The sequence below is a fragment of the Mobula hypostoma genome, chromosome 13 (genome assembly GCF_963921235.1).
Source record: "Mobula hypostoma chromosome 13, sMobHyp1.1, whole genome shotgun sequence".
Lineage (NCBI taxonomy): Eukaryota > Metazoa > Chordata > Chondrichthyes > Myliobatiformes > Myliobatidae > Mobula > Mobula hypostoma.
Genome location: NC_086109.1, coordinates 81314402 through 81330205, shown reverse-complemented (window position 1 = coordinate 81330205; position 15804 = coordinate 81314402). Strand labels below are relative to the sequence as shown.

The 15804-nt window shown below is 43.1% G+C and overlaps 1 protein-coding gene across 1 annotated transcript in view; it reads left to right on the top strand.

Annotated features, from left to right (window-relative positions):
- Window positions 1-15804, top strand: part of ntrk3a (neurotrophic tyrosine kinase, receptor, type 3a) — a 983676-nt gene that overhangs the window by 501253 nt on the left and 466619 nt on the right. Inside the window, exons 7-8 of the mRNA XM_063066043.1 lie at window positions 4690-4831; window positions 5234-5533. Coding sequence (XP_062922113.1) covers window positions 4690-4831; window positions 5234-5533 — 442 coding nt within the window. The remainder of the gene's footprint in view (window positions 1-4689; window positions 4832-5233; window positions 5534-15804) is intronic.

The window sequence follows — 15804 nt, the reverse complement described above, 5'->3', positions numbered from 1 at the left end:
GGGGGGAAATAAAGTAAGCAGCTGAAAGGTGATAGGTGGAGAAGGCTGGAGAAGATTGGAGAGGGCAATGCACCATGGGAGAAAGGGAAGGTGGATCAGCAACAGGTGCAGGTGACACCATCTTCATCTTCTTTATCAATGGCTTCCATTCATGATAAGTTCGAAAGTTCTTCAATAGGTTTCAATAGGTACATTTAATGTCAGAGAAATGTATACAATATCAGGGATATTACCTGAAGATTCCACTTGATCAGATTCCATTTCTCAAGGCCCAATGGCTGAAACCCTGGGTCAATGAGTCTGTGGGTCCACTGGGGAAGTCAGAGTCCTGACATCTATGAGTCTGCAAGTGCACTGAAGGCTGGAGACCCGGAAGCGGCCTGTCCTGCGAGTGGAGGACGTGTGTGTGTGTGTGTGTGTGTGTGTGTGTGTAGGAAAAGCCTTGTTTACTGTTGTTGTTGCTTGTGTTGTTCTGCTGAACAATCTGGCCATGTTATGGTGATGCTGAAATGTGTGGCAATACTTGCAGGCTGCCCCCAGCCCATCCTTAGGTTGTGTTAGTTGTTAATACAAACCGCACATGTCACTGTACGTATGTTTTGAGGTGCATGTGATAAGAAAATTGATTTGAATCTAAATCATCATAATAATAAAGCCGTCTGGTTGCAGCAAGACGTAGACAACATTCAGATATAGCTTGGTAAGGCAAGTAATGTTGGCACAATGCAAACCCAGGGCAGAGAGTACAACATCGATGAATATCCATCCCACCTTGACATGCAGAGATTTAGCCATTCATGTTCATAGAAAATTCCCAAACCAAATTTAAACAAAGATCACAGGCAACCTACTGTATAAAAGATTGGTAACCCAATATTTGTTATTGAGGAATCAAGCAACACTTCAACACTTTATCATTTATCTATCCCCTATGACTGAAGACTTGTTGATCTGCGGTTGAATGGTGAATACCTTGCCTTGGGCTGTTCATCTGTGACATTAGTTGTTTCTCTACTCCTTGTGTTGATTTGCACCTATCAAGACAACTGAAGGGGCAGCAGAGACATTGCTACTGACATCAGTGTGTGTTAAGGCTGATTTATACTTCTGCGTCAAATGGACACCGTAACCTACGCAAGTGACCTACGTGCGTTGTGAGCATTTATACTTTGCGTTGGTGTGCCTGCGTCACTCTGCAATTCGCGCATGTCACGTATGTGCACACACCTGCCTGCTCAAGGCTTCATGGTCCTGGTAGTCTTTCTCGGGGTAAACAAGTTTAAAGCGAGCGTCTTTTTTCGTAAAAGCGAAATGTGTCCTCCATAATTTCGGAGGACATGGAAAGCATTGCAGCCAGAGTTCCTTCCCTGTCCTTCAGTCACCCAATGGGAAGCTATTGCAGCGTAGGAGGAAATGCGATGCTACCAAGCAGACCAATCACAGTTGTTGCGGTCTGCGTTGCCGCGATGCGTAGTTACATTTTGGGAGAGGTGCATGCCAGGGTACGGCGTAAGGATCTGTGTAGGCTCTGCGTAGGGTTCGCGGCTACACAGTACCTATGGTGTTGATTTGACACAGAAGTATAAATCAACCTTTAGAGTTAGCTCATTTACAGATTGGACGGGGAATAGTACTCGACCTGATACTTATTTCTAGGATACAAACATATCCCAAGCTTGATTCTGGTAAGTACCTTTCACTGCCCCGGTATTACCTCTCTGTTGCCTAAGCTAATGTACTTTGATTGTAGAGCAAAGTGGCATCAATTTACAATGTTCATCTACAACATTTTAAAGTGCATCAGCGGAGATTTTAGATGCCACTTTCTGTGGTGCAACCTTTCAGATGAGATTTTAAAGTGAGTCTGCTCAATTAACTGAACATGTATGTGTTTATTTTATATTTATTGAGATACAGCTGGGAATAGGTCTTCCAGCCCTTTGAACCGCACCGTCCAGCAACCCCCGATTTAACCCTAGCCTAATCATGAGACAATTTACAATGACCAATTCACCCACCAACCAGTATGTCTTTGGACTGTGAGAGGAAACCTGAGCACCCGGAGGAAACCCATACAGTCACGGGGAAAACATGCAAACTTCTTACAGGCAGCAGCGGGAATTGAGCCCAGGTTGCCTGTACTGTAAAACATTGTGCTAACCACTGCATTACCAAGCTGTACATGGTTGGTAAATCTGTGGAACTCATTGCTGCAGAAGGCTGTGGAGTCTAAGTCATTTAAAGCAGAGGTTGATGGGTTCTTAATTAGGATGAATCTCAAAAGGTTACGGGGAGAATGCAAGAGAAAGAGGTTGAGGGGAAATATAAATCAGCTATGATGGAATGGCGGGGTAAACTCGATGGGCTGAATGGCCTAACTTAGCTTCAATGTCTTATGGTCTTATAATAAATAATACATATAATCTCTACTCAGAGTGAGGATTCAGAGCCAGAAAGGCTATGTTGTAACTTAGTGTCACTGTGAAATTTTTACGTTACTGTGGCATTGGAATGGTGAGTTTGTGTGGTTCTCAGTGAGTGATAGGGTGACTGGTTCTTATTTCTTGATTGTGTTGTCTTGAAGAATCAGCAAAAGGGGAAAAAAACTTAAGGATATCACAACAGATACCTCGTTTGCAGAATAAGACTAGCAGCCAATTACCTGCTTTGCTAACGGTTATTATCAGTGAAGTCATGTATTGTGGAGGACGGGGGTAAATAGAACTGAATGAGGGATTAAAAATCAGGATTTGTGCGAATACATTCTTATTATTGTTTATGGATTAAACTATTAATCGACTGAGTATTCTTATTATGGGTTACTGCCTGCAGTAGATCAAAGTTCAAAGGTCAAAATAATTTTTTTATTGAAGTACGTATATGTCACTATATACAACCCTGAGCTTCGCTTTCTTGCAGGCATTCACAGTAGAACAAAAACTACAGTAGAATCAGTGAGAAATTACACACAAAGACTGACAAACAACCAATATGCAAAATTAGACTAACAGTGCAAATACAAATAGTAATAATAATAAATAATAATACTGAGAAATACACATCGTGGGACAAGGGGAAATTCATCAGAACTGGAATCCAAAAGCTGTACGTTTTAGTAGTTTAATTGGTCACATGGGTGTAAATGGGTTGCATAGGCTCGTTGGTCCTGAAGAGCCTGTTACAATGCTGAGTTTCTAAATAAATAAATGAATAATTCTGTGACACTTGTTCAGAGAGTAGCCATTAAGTTCTCCCCAGTGCCCTGGCCAATATTTATCTTCCAATCAAAAGCATTGAAAGCGTAAGTTAATTTGGTCATTATCATGTTGTTCTTTATGTGAACTAGCTGAGTGCAAATTGTCTGCCACATTTCATGCAGCAACAACTGCACTTCAAAAATACTTAATTAGATGTAAAGCATATTGGATATCTTCTTTGTGAAAGGCACTGTGTAAATATAAATTATATTTATTTGCACTTTCCTAGAAATATTAACTCAGTCCTTCTAACTGTTAAACAAAGCGGGTGCTAAAAGTCTGAATTAAAAATAACAAATGCTAAAAAGACTCTGCAAATGAGCATTTCAGCATTTTTGTGCTTTATTCCCTCAGATTCCAATTTACAATTTTCAGGTTATAAAGATACAGTATAGGTTTTGATGCAAGATCTTCAACCTGAACTGTTGACTCTACTTTCCTCTCATACCTGCAGCATTTCAGCATTTTCAGTCTTTATTTTACATTTGATGCATTGCTGCAGTCGACATTTTAACAGTCCATATGGAGGGATTTGACCCCACACATTGACTGTCCAGTTCCCTCCATTGATGCTGCCTGACTCGCTGAGTTCCACCAGCGCTTTGTAGATTAGCTTCGTGTGAATTTGTAGCAGTAAGATCTTTCAGCAAGCTTCTTGGGGATACCCTTTATTGATTATATTCTTGACAAGCATAACTTGTCAAGAGTGTAATCAATAGAGGATATCCTTAATAAGCTTCCTCAAAGACCTCATTGCTACTAATTAACAAGAAGCCAACACTGATAATAAAGGTTAGACACAGATTGTAACAAGTAAGACTGTAAAATCTGGCAAAATTTGCAGTATCGTTCAGTTTAATAAGAACTGACATTCATTCTAGGTTTCATGCAGATAGTGTTTTCCTCTCCTTCATCAGAAATCTATGTAACGTTCTTTTGTGACATCCAAAGATTACTTTTCTAAGGGGCAAAGAATGGAAGGGTGCAGTATGTGGAGAAATGTGCGAGTTACTGGAAGGTATGGATGGCTAATCAGAATTAAAACTATGTTGGGCTTCTGGTAGTTATCACTAACATTAGCATCTGGAAAGGAATCTATTACCCAGTCAGGCCTGAGGTGGTTGGGAAACACTATATATATTTTTTGGAGACCACTGAGACACAAAATTGGATCTTCCAGAGCATATTTATGTTCTGGAATTCTCAGAGTCAAGTTAAACAAGTAATTGTTGTACCGTGCAAGAAATGCATGATTTTTAAGGTTTGCCTTGGAAGCAAGTTATGGAAGAACTCCACCCATGTCGTATCTCCATTCCTGGTGTTCCTTAATTATCCCCACTGATCGCCTCTATTTTCAGGCTGCTCAGTGTTTGCTTTGTGAGGTCAGTCAGGAATTCTCTCTCTCTGTCTCTTTCCTCTCTCTCTCTGCTAGACCAACAATAACCTGACCACAGTCTCAGCTGTAAACCTAACCCTATTTAACATCGATCCAGAGGATAATGGGAAACTGCTGACGTGCATCGCGGAGAATGTGGTGGGGATGACGAACGCCTCGGTACTCTTGCATGTTTACTGTAAGTATGGTATTGACAGCAGCTTTATTTCTGTAGATAGCCATGGTGGAGTTGTGACTCACCCTATTGTGGTTGAAGTGAGATTGCTGACTTTCATGTAAATGATTGGTTCTGGATGGGGAGGTTTTAGGTAGATTGATCCTAATGCTTTGGAAAGTAGTGCAGAAGGAACAGGGATTGGGATTAATTGGAAGCTCCTTGAAAGTGCCAGCACAGGCCCAAGGGGTGAATGATCTGCAAAGTTCAACAATTATGCCTTTATAGGCAATGGCCTTCCTACCAGAGCATTTCTACTGGAAAGGATCTCAGCAGGAACCAGAAGGTATCTTTACTTTTGGAGAAAGGGCAGAGGTGACATCAGCAGTCTTGAATGAAGATTTTCTGATCTCTTCCATCTTACAGATGCTCCTGACATCGTGGAGCTGAAGGAGCCAGAACAACGACATATGCACTGCATTCAGTTCACCGTCTATGGGAACCCCTTACCAAGCATTCACTGGCTGCACCGGGGCCGGAAGCTGAATGAGACCGACTACATCAAAACTGAGGTGTACGACAAGGCGAAGGACTGGCTGTATGGCTGCCTGCTCTTCGATAAGCCCACCCACTATAACAATGGGAACTACACGCTTGTTGCTGAAAATAACTTGGGCATTGACAGTGAGACGGTTTACGCACACTTCCTGGGTGTTCCCTTTCCTGGTACGTACTGAATGATTTTTTTGTATTAGGGTTATAATATTAGTCTTTTAAAAAAGAGATTAGCTTTATCTGTCGCAAGTACGTTGAAGCATGGAAACGCACGGCAACTTAGCAGTTAGCATAATGCATTTACAGCACCAGGGAACCAGGTTCAATTCGGCTGCTCTCTGTCAAGAGTTTATATTTTCTCCTCATGACCTTCGGATGCTCTGGATTTCTCCCACATTCCAAACACAAGTGTGTTAGTAGATTAATTGGTCATACGGGTGTAATTGGGTGGCGCTGTCTCATTGGGCTGGAAGAGCCTTTAACCATGCTCGATCTCTAAATAAATAAATCAAAGCATACAGTGAAATGCATCATTTTGCCTCAGTGCCCAAGGTTTATGCTGGGAGTAGCCCACAAGTGTCACCATGCTTCTGGCACCAACATAGCACGCCCGCAACTTGCTACCCCTAATTTACATGTCCTTTGGAATGTGGGAGGACACCAGAGCACCCAGAGGAAAGCCACACAGTAAAGGGGAGAACATCCAAACTCCTTACGGACAGCACCAAGAAGGGAAACCCGATTTTACACCAGTGTCGCAGAAGGTTATGCTGACTGGTATGCCACCATTCTGCCCCATCCATTGTGGAATCATAAAACATAGGAGCAGAAGTTGGCTTCGCTATTCTACCATCATGGCTAACTTATTATCCCTCTCAACCCCATTCTCCTTTCTTCTCAGAATAGTGGATTTATCAATTTGACTTAGTTGTGCACTGTTTGCTGCTCTTTATAGTAAATTTTTGGTATTTAGAAACTTTTCATTTCATTGTTTTTGAACCCATCTTTGCCTTACAAAACTTTATGACATGTGCCTAAGACTTTTGCACAGTACTGTATGTTAAGCTTCTTTATTGATACTGCTGCTATGTAATTGATAATTAATTTAATATTTTTGCATGTACTCAGAGATAGTGAGAAGCTTTTGTTATCATGACATTCCATACACTGAGGTTATGCAAAAGGATAAGCAATAAGAATATATGGAATATTGTGTTAGAGCTACAGAGAAAGTGAAGTGCCGATAGTCAAATAAGGTGTGAGGGCTCTGACAAAGCAGGCCTCCTGTCCCCTGATCCTCTCATATCCCTTTTGCCAATCAACTGTCCAGCTCTTGGCTCCATCCCTCCCCCTCTCCTATCATTTCGGATCTCCCCCTCCCCCTCGCACTTTCAAATCTCTTACTAGCTCTTCCTTCAGTTAGTCCTGACGAAGGGTCTCGGCCCGAAACATCGACTGTACCTCTTCCTAGAGATGCTGCCTGGCCTGCTGCGTTCACCAGCAACTTTGATGTGTGTTGCTTGAAATTCCAGCATCTGCAGATTTCCTCGTGTTTGAGAGATCAGGTGTTCTTTATCATACAAGAGGTCCATAAAAGGGCCTCATAAAAACAGGGAACAGCGGTCCTTGAATCTGGTGGTACATGTTCACAAACCTTTGCACAATGGAATCGGGGAGAAGAGAGAATGTGTGGGTTGGGATGGGCCTTTGATTATGTTGGCTGCTTTTCTCAGGCAGTGGGAAACATAGACAGAATCAAGAGAGGGGAGGCTGATTTTCATGATAAACAATGCTATATTCATGACTTTCCGCAATTTCTTGTGGCCGCAGGCAGAGCAGTTGCCACACCAAGCTGTGATGCATCCGGGTAGGATGCTTTGTGTGATGACTTGACTTTGACTTTTCCATTCCTATTATGTTTCCAGGAAGCTAGTCGAGGGCCCAATCTGCTGCTGGCATTCCAGCAACAATGAAATGGTTGAAGAGATCTTCGCAGTGGAATTAGTCATCAAGCCAATGTGCAGTGATCGCCTCTAAGGGCTGGTGTTGGGTGTAATGGACTTAGTATAGTGTGACTGGCCAGGGACAGAGTCATCATTAAGTTCATTACTGCTGAGGAATCTCTGGGCTAGAGGGAGCTGTGCAGCCCAACAAAGCAAAAAGGAGACACACGAGAATGCTGGAAACTGAAGCACAAGTCATCTGCTGGCAGAAATCTGTGGATCAAGCAGCATCTGTGGGGGCAGGGAGGGGTGGAGGGAAGAGAAAGAAATGATCAAATTTTTGGGTTGAATCGCTGCAGGAGGAGGAGAGATGGCCAGTAAAAAGGGCAGAGGGGGTAGTGGTGAGACAGTGGCCAGTTAGTGATGGGTGGACTGAGAAGTGTTGAAGGTAACAGCTAGGTGGAGCCAGGTGGGAAGGAGGTTTGAGCTGGAAGATGGAAGCAGATAGATGATCTGGAGGCAGACATAAATAGAGACAGATAGAACCAGGGGAGTGGAGGTGAGAGGAGGGGAGATGGCAGTTCCCATCACGTCTAACAGAGAGACACCATAGGATCCAGGTGGTTTGTCAGCAGGAGCTGTCAGTTATGAGCAACGTTCCGCGAAAGTCTCTTTTTAACTACAGGGCAATACCTGTGAGTGTTTGGATACTAGGAACAAGAGTACTGCCATGAATCTGCGCTCTGCGTGATAGCAATGAGAGGTATACTGATGTTCTGAGAGTGTGGAACAATGAAACGCTAGTGTAGCAGGACCTCGAGTAAGTAACGGATCCACTGCAAGCCTGTCTGTGGCATGTTTGCACAGTCAGCTTAATGGCACAACTTACTTATTCACCGGTTAGAATGTGGCAAGAGCAGCAATTATTCCCCCATCCTATTGCCCTTGAGTAGTGTGGTAAACCATATACATATGTTGTGACTGGGTTGACTGTCTGGACACACCCCTCTGCTGGCTGCCCCTGTGGCTCCTCCCACAGAGTCCTGGATAAAGGTGTTTTGCCTTGCCCCTCCCCCTCAGTCCGGGGGCAGACACTCACTGTGGAGGTCGTATTGTACAGCGAGTAAAAACCTTTCAGTATTTTACCAAACCTCAGTCTTTTGGAGTTATTGAAGGTGCTTCAAGTAGGTGGTTGAAATGGGTCACAGTGCCTTGTTGGAATCTCACCTGCAACATCCCGGAAGTTTGTGGCCACAACGTAAGCCACCCGCAGTCCAATGAGCTCCCTGCTGGGTCTGACAGGTCAATCCCACAGCAAGCTCCGCACTATTCAGTCATTAACACATTACTCTTCTTACTTTTTTACCTTCAGAGTTGTTTCTTTTACAGGAAAACAATTAAATTATTAAAAGTTTGTGTTACTTGCCAAGGGTTATAGAGATCATTGGAATGGCTCAGAAGGAGGAACATAGTACAGCACAGTGTTATGATGGATTTAAGTGTAAATCTCTTGCAGAAATTGCAAATTAAGCACAGTAGTGCTGATCCTTTAATAATTTAAGTGTGAAAGTCCTTTCATATCTGGAGGCAGAATAATTAAAATCAATTTCCCCCATGCCATGAACAATTATCCAAACTGAAACTAATGAGATTGTCAAAATTATGTGGGATTATAAAGGGAATTCCACAGTATCCACTGTATTTGGGGATTATCTGATCGCTATGACTATGATTGCCAGGCTGTGCTACCGAACCTCATTAACACAATTGACAGGATGAAATGCATCTAACCACAGGCTCCTGGGTAAATCCTTAGCTCTACCTAGAGGAACTAGCAGCACGTGACTGGGGTTAAAATACTTTGTTGGGAAGCATTCCACCTACCAGAGTGCTTCATGTGTCCAGTGGGTTTGCAGACCATAATTTGTACGTATAAGCTTAGTTCTGTTTTTAAATGTGTTTCATTTAGCACAACGCTATTACAGCTCGGGGCACTGGAGTTCTGAGTTCAATTCCAATGCCATCTGTAAGGAGTTTGTACGCTTCTCCCCGTGAACGCGTGGGTTTTCTCTGGGTGCTCTGCTTTCCTCCCACATTGTGGTTACTTGGCTAATTGGTTATTACAACTAGGCGAGGGTTCATCGGTAGATTCCTAGACAGAGCAGCTCGTTGCACCAGAAGGGCCTGTTTCATGCTATATCTCTAAATATACAGCACTGTGCAAAACTCTTAGGCACATATATATCGCTAGGGTGCCGAAGACCTATGCAAAGTACTGTAGTAAATTTATGTATTGAACTGTACTGCTGCAAAAAAAACCAAATTTCATGACATATGTTAGTGAAAAACTCATTCGTAAGGCCAGTGATGTTGTGGGGATGGAACTGGACTCTCTGACGGTGGTGTCTGAAAAGAGGATGCTGTCCAAGTTGCATGCCATCTTGGACAATGTCTCCCATCCACTACATAATGTACTGGGTGGGCACAGGAGTACATTCAGCCAGAGACTCATTCCACCGAGATGCAGCACAGAGCGTCATAGGAAGTCATTCCTGCCTGTGGCCATCAAACTTTACAACTCCTCCCTTGGAGGGTCAGACACCCTGAGCCAATAGGCTGGTCCTGGACTTATTTCCTGGCATAATTTACATATTACTATTTAATTATTTATGGTTTTATTACTATTTAATTATTTATGGTGCAACTGTAACGAAAACCAATTTCCCTCGGGATCAATAAAGTATGACTACTACTATTACTACTACTACTACTAATAAACCTGATTCTGATATCAGTCTCTATTGTGGACTGAGAGTGGGAAGGGGGCAGGGAGAGGGGAATCATGGCTGGTAAAAAGGGAAACGAAGGAGAGGGAGTAGGAAGCACCAGAGAGACATTCTGTAATGATCAATAAACCAATTGTTTGGAATCAAATGACCTTGCCTGGTATCTCAGGACTGGGTGTGTCTATACTCGTGCCTCCCCCTGTCCCTTCTCTGCCACCTGTCCCACACGTCTCCTGCGGCACTACACCGTCAACATTCCCAACGACCTTTGTTCCCACCAGATTTACAAACTCGCTCTCCGCTCCATGTTGACAAATGCAGTACCGTGCAAAAGCCTTTGGCACTCTAGCTATATATATATGTAAATAAATAAATAAATCAATATTCTGAAATTGGGGTTATTCTGAAACTTCCCGGAATCATGCAGCTGGTAGGGTAGGGTGCAGTGGGGAGCACAGCAGAGCTAGTATTTCAGGTTGATATCTTTTCATTAGAACTACAAGAAGAGCGAGGAAAAGATTATTGTTGCATTGTAGATCTGAGTTCATTCATAACTCATTTATTCGTCAAGCAGAGACCGTCAAGGGCAGTAACAGGCAATTTTACTTCTTCTTAAGTGAAATATGCTTTATTCAAACAGTACAACTTTCTAAACTGGAATTAGGTGTTTTATAAATCTTTATACTTTATACTTTATTGTCGCTAAACAATTGATATGTACAATCATCACAGTGATATTTGATTCTGCACTTCCTGCTCCCTGGAGTACAAATCGAGAGTAAATATTAAAAATTGAAATTATAAATCATAAATAGAAAATAGAAAAGGGAAAGTAAGGTAGTGCAAAAAAAACGAGTGGCAGGTCTGGATATTTGGAGGGTACGGCCCAGATCTGGGTCAGGATCCGTTCAGCAGTCTTATCACAGTTGGAAAGAAGCTGTTCCCAAATCTGGCCGTACGAGTTTTCAAGCTCCTGAGCCTTCTCCCGGAGGGAAGAGGGACGAAAAGTGTGTTGGCTGGGTGGGTCGTGTCCTTGATTATCCTGGCAGCACTGCTCCGACAGTGTGCGGTGTAAAGTGAGTCTAAGGACGGAAGATTGGTTTGTGTGATGTGCTGCGCCGTGTTCACGATCTTCTGCAGCTTCTTTCGGTCTTGGACGGGACAACTTCCATACCAGGTTGTGATGCACCCTAGAAGAATGCTTTCTATGGTGCATCTATAAAAATTAGTGAGGGTTTTAGGGGACAGGCCAAATTTCTTTAGTTTTCTCAGGAAGTAAAGGCGCTGGTGGGCCTTCTTGGCTGTGGACTCTGCTTGGTTGGACCAAGTCAGGTCATTTGTGATATTGACCCCAAAGAACTTAAAGCTTTTGACCTGTTCCACTTGCGCATCACCAATGTAAACTGGGTCGTGCGGTCCGCTACTCCTTCTGGAGTCAACAACCAACTCCTTCGTCTTGCTGACATTGAGGGATAGATTATTGTCTTCGCACCATGCCACCAGGTTCTTGATTTCCTCTCTGTACTCAAACTCATCATTACCCGAGATACGGTCTACAATTGTTTTGTCATCAGCAAACTTATATATTGAGTTTGATGGAAACTTGGCTACACAATCATGGGTGTACAGTGAGTACAGCAGGGGGCTGAGTACATAGCCTTGTGGGGCACCAGTGCTCAAATCTCTCTTGGAACTGCGATATTTCGGTACATCTCTAATGCAGGTGAGCAATGTAAATATAGATAAGTAAAGTGTATACATATATCTCAGATATACCGCAGATTTTATGTAGCAGTACAAAGGCACATGGTGTATGCTCTATCTCAAGCACATAATAAAATAGCCTTGCTTAACAGAAAGTCAGTGTGTCTTCGTAAATTTGAGTGAATGGGGTCTGGTACATTTTAGAAAACGAGGTGGAGTTTTGGATAAAATCAGTTTTCCTGAACATGCATTGAGGATGGCAGGCCAGTAACCCTTTCAATTACAAACAACAAAATGTTGGGGATACTCAGCTGGTCAAGCAGTATCTGTGGAGGGAGAAGCAGAGTTAATGGTGTGGTCAGTAATCCTCCATCAGAGCAATTCCCATGAATGGTTGTTGACTTAAAATGATGAGGCCACTCTCAGGTTGGGGGAGCAACACCTCAACTTCCTCAAGAGGAATTTCTTTTGCCAATGGATGGTGAATCTGTGTCACAATTGGCTGTGGAGGCCAAGTCATTTGGTATACTTAAATTGGATACTGACACATTCTTGATTAGTAAGGGTGTCAAAGCTTACGGGGAGAAGGCGGGAGAATGGGGTTGAGAAGGATAATAAATCAGCCATGATGCAATGAGAGAGCAGACTGAATGGGTCAAATGGCCTCATTCTGCTCCTATGTCTTATAGTAGTATTTTCTGTCTGGGTAACCTCCAACCTGATGGCACAGACATTGATTTATCTGATTTCCTATAATAACTCTCAACTCTCCCTTCTTTCCTTTTCCATTCCCCACTCTGCCTCCGCTCTTGCCCCTTCTCTTCTCCTCAGCTGCTCATCATCTTCCTCTGGGGCCCCTCCTCCTTCCCTTTCTCTGCTGGTCCACTCTCCTCCTCAATCAGATTTCTTCTTTCTCAGCCCTTTGCCACTTCCACCTATCACTCCCCAGCTTCTCACTTCATACCCCATCCCCCACCCACCTACCTTCCCCCATCACCTGGTTTCACCCATCATTTGCCAGCTTGTACTCCTTCTCATCCCCCCACTCCCTTTCTTACTCTGGCTTCTTCCTCCTTCCTTTTCAGTTCTGGTGGAGGATTTCAGCTTAAACTGTTTATTCCCTCCATAGCTGCTGCCTGACCTTCTGAGTTCATCCAACATTGTGTGCTTATTGCTTTGAAATGTAACATTCTTGCATAGATGCTGGATAACCTGATATGTCAGGGTAGTGAGTTAAGTTCCAACTGACTATTAAATGTTTCCAGTGGCATGGGTCTCATATAGCCTCTGACGACAAGGTACAGCTCCTGGCCTTCACGTGTGGTTTAGTTACTAAGCCTGGCAGAACCATTTCTACTGACGGGAGAAGGGGCAAAGGCAAGTTTCTGGTGCCTTAAAACCAGTCACATTGGGCAGATGTAGCTTATCAGCCATGGCTGGCAGCTCATCTATGAGAAGGAAAACTCTAATCTCAAATTTCAGCTGCCTTGCGGCTATGCCCACTCATGGGGAAGGCTTTGGGAGTAAACCCCAGGGAAAAATCCGGAGCTGGAGTCCATGTGACGATCCTACATTGAGTTCAACGCTGACTGAAAACTTCTGCCACTCCACTGGTGCCAAACTGCATCAGTCTCTATCATCCCTTTGGCTTCATCGGCTGCCTAGAGAGGGGAAGGATGCTGCATGGGACAACAGCATCCTCTTTATATTGTACTGCCCTGGTTTGCATATGTGTAGACAGCTATGGGGACAACATCCATGGTCGACCCTGACCAACCCAGGGGCTTACAAAAAAAAAGACCATAAGAAATGAAGACCATAAGACATGGAAGCAAAATTAGACCATTTGGCCCATTGAGTCTTCTCTGTCATTCCATCATGGCTGATTTATTATCCCTCTCATCCCCATTCTCCTGTAATCTTTGACGCCCTTACTAATATAGAACTTATCAACCTTTGCTTTAAATATACCGAATGACTTGTCCTGCACAGCAATCCGTGGCAATGAATTCTAGTTTCACCATCCTCTGCTAAAGAAATTCTTCCTTATCACTGTTCTAATGGAACTTCCTCCTATTCTGAATCTGTCCCCTCTGTTCCAGACTCCTCAACTACAGGCAACATTCTCTCCACGTCCATTCTATCCAGGCCTTTCAATATTCAGTTGGTTTTAGTGAGATGCCCCTCATTCTTCTAAACTCCAGGGAGTTCAGGCCCAGAGCCATCAAATGCCACTCGTACATTAACCCTTTCATTCCCAGGATAATTCTCATGAACCTCTGGACCCTTTCCAATGCCAGCACATCCTTCCTTAGATAGAGGCCCAAAGTTGCTCACAATACTTCAAGTGAGCTCTGACCAAAGCCTTATAAAGCCTCAGCAGTATAAAACCTCAGTGTAGAATCCACAAGTATGCCTGCAGAGATTATGCTAGACTGAATGCGTAATTAACCGGTCTATGTTTGAAATCAATTACTCTGAGTGTCAGAAAGTATCATATCATGTCATTTCTTTCTGAATGCTTGAAAATAAGCTCCTTCTGATTTTAATTTCTTCTGAGACAAGCATAATCTATCAATTTTCAGCATGTGCAGGTCATGAAAATGCAGTATTGTGAGTAACACACACAAAATGCTAGAAGAACTCAACAAGTCAGAAAACTTCTACGGAAAAGAATAGACAGTTGCCATTTTAGGCCAAGATCCTTCATCCGGACTGGATAGAAAGGGGGAAGAAGCCAGAATATGAAGTTGGGGGAGGGGAAGGAGTTCAATCTGGAAGGTGATAGGTGAAACAAGGTGAGGGGGAAGATGGGAGAGGGTAATGAAGTGAGAAACTGGGAGGTGATAGGTGGGAAGGGTAACAGGCTGAATGAGAAGGAATCTGATAGGAGAGGAGATTGGAAAGGAATGAACAGTTGACGTTCCATCAGGCCTCAAGGCTCTCATCACGATGAAAGGTCTCAGCCCAAAATGCCAACTGTTTATTTCTTTTCACAGATCTGGCTGACCTACTAAGTTCATTCAGCTTTTTTTTTGTACGAAAGACAGAGCAATTGTGAATGCAGAAAATAACCTCTTCTGTTGTTTCTGCTTTTGTTGTCCCCTGTCAACAGAGGAACTGGTCTTTCTACATGATACTTAGTGTGTCTCATTAGTAACGTTACTAAAATAGATCATCTGCTCTGTTTTTTGTTGATGAGAAAATTGGCCAATATATTGCCGATAGTCCATCACTGGCAAAGCCCTCCCCACCAGTGAACACACCTACAGTATCAGGAATGCTGTCACGAGTAAACAGCATCTGTTATCAATGACCCCTGCCATCCAGGCCATGTTCGCTTTGCACTGCTGCCATCAGGAAGCAGGTACTGGACTCTTAAGACCCACACTATCAGTTCAGGCAGTTATTACCCTCCAACCATCAGGCTCCAAAAAAAAAGTTTGGATAACTTCACTCACCTCTACTTTGAACTGATTCCACCAACTATGGACTCACTTTCAAGGACCCTACAACTCATATTCTCGGCATTATTTATTAGCTTTTTTAAAAAAAAAATCACACTTTTTGTCTTCTTTTGCATATTGGTTGTTCATCAGTCTTTGTAGTTTTTCATTGATTCTATTGTATTTCTCTTTTCTACTATGAATGCCTGCAAGAAAATTGACAGGATGTGGAGTTATGGCCAAAGTGTCAAGAGAGACATTGAAGTTGGATCAACAGTTCACTGACCTTACTAGGAACTGTGCAGTTCCATAAAGGAACAGCAATAAACACTAGGCCTACATAGGGTATTGACTAGAACCTTCAAACTAACGCCGATACAATGGCTTGCCAGTAGTTGCTTAATACTAAATAAATACCACTCCTTGGCAGCATCAAGAAGACAGTAATCTTCTTTTTTTAGAAATGGGCAATGGTAAGAAGGGGGCGTCAACACTGGTCTACTTTTGGTCAAATCTCAACAAAACTGAAATGAGCAGAAGGGAGTTAAATGCCACCAGAACGA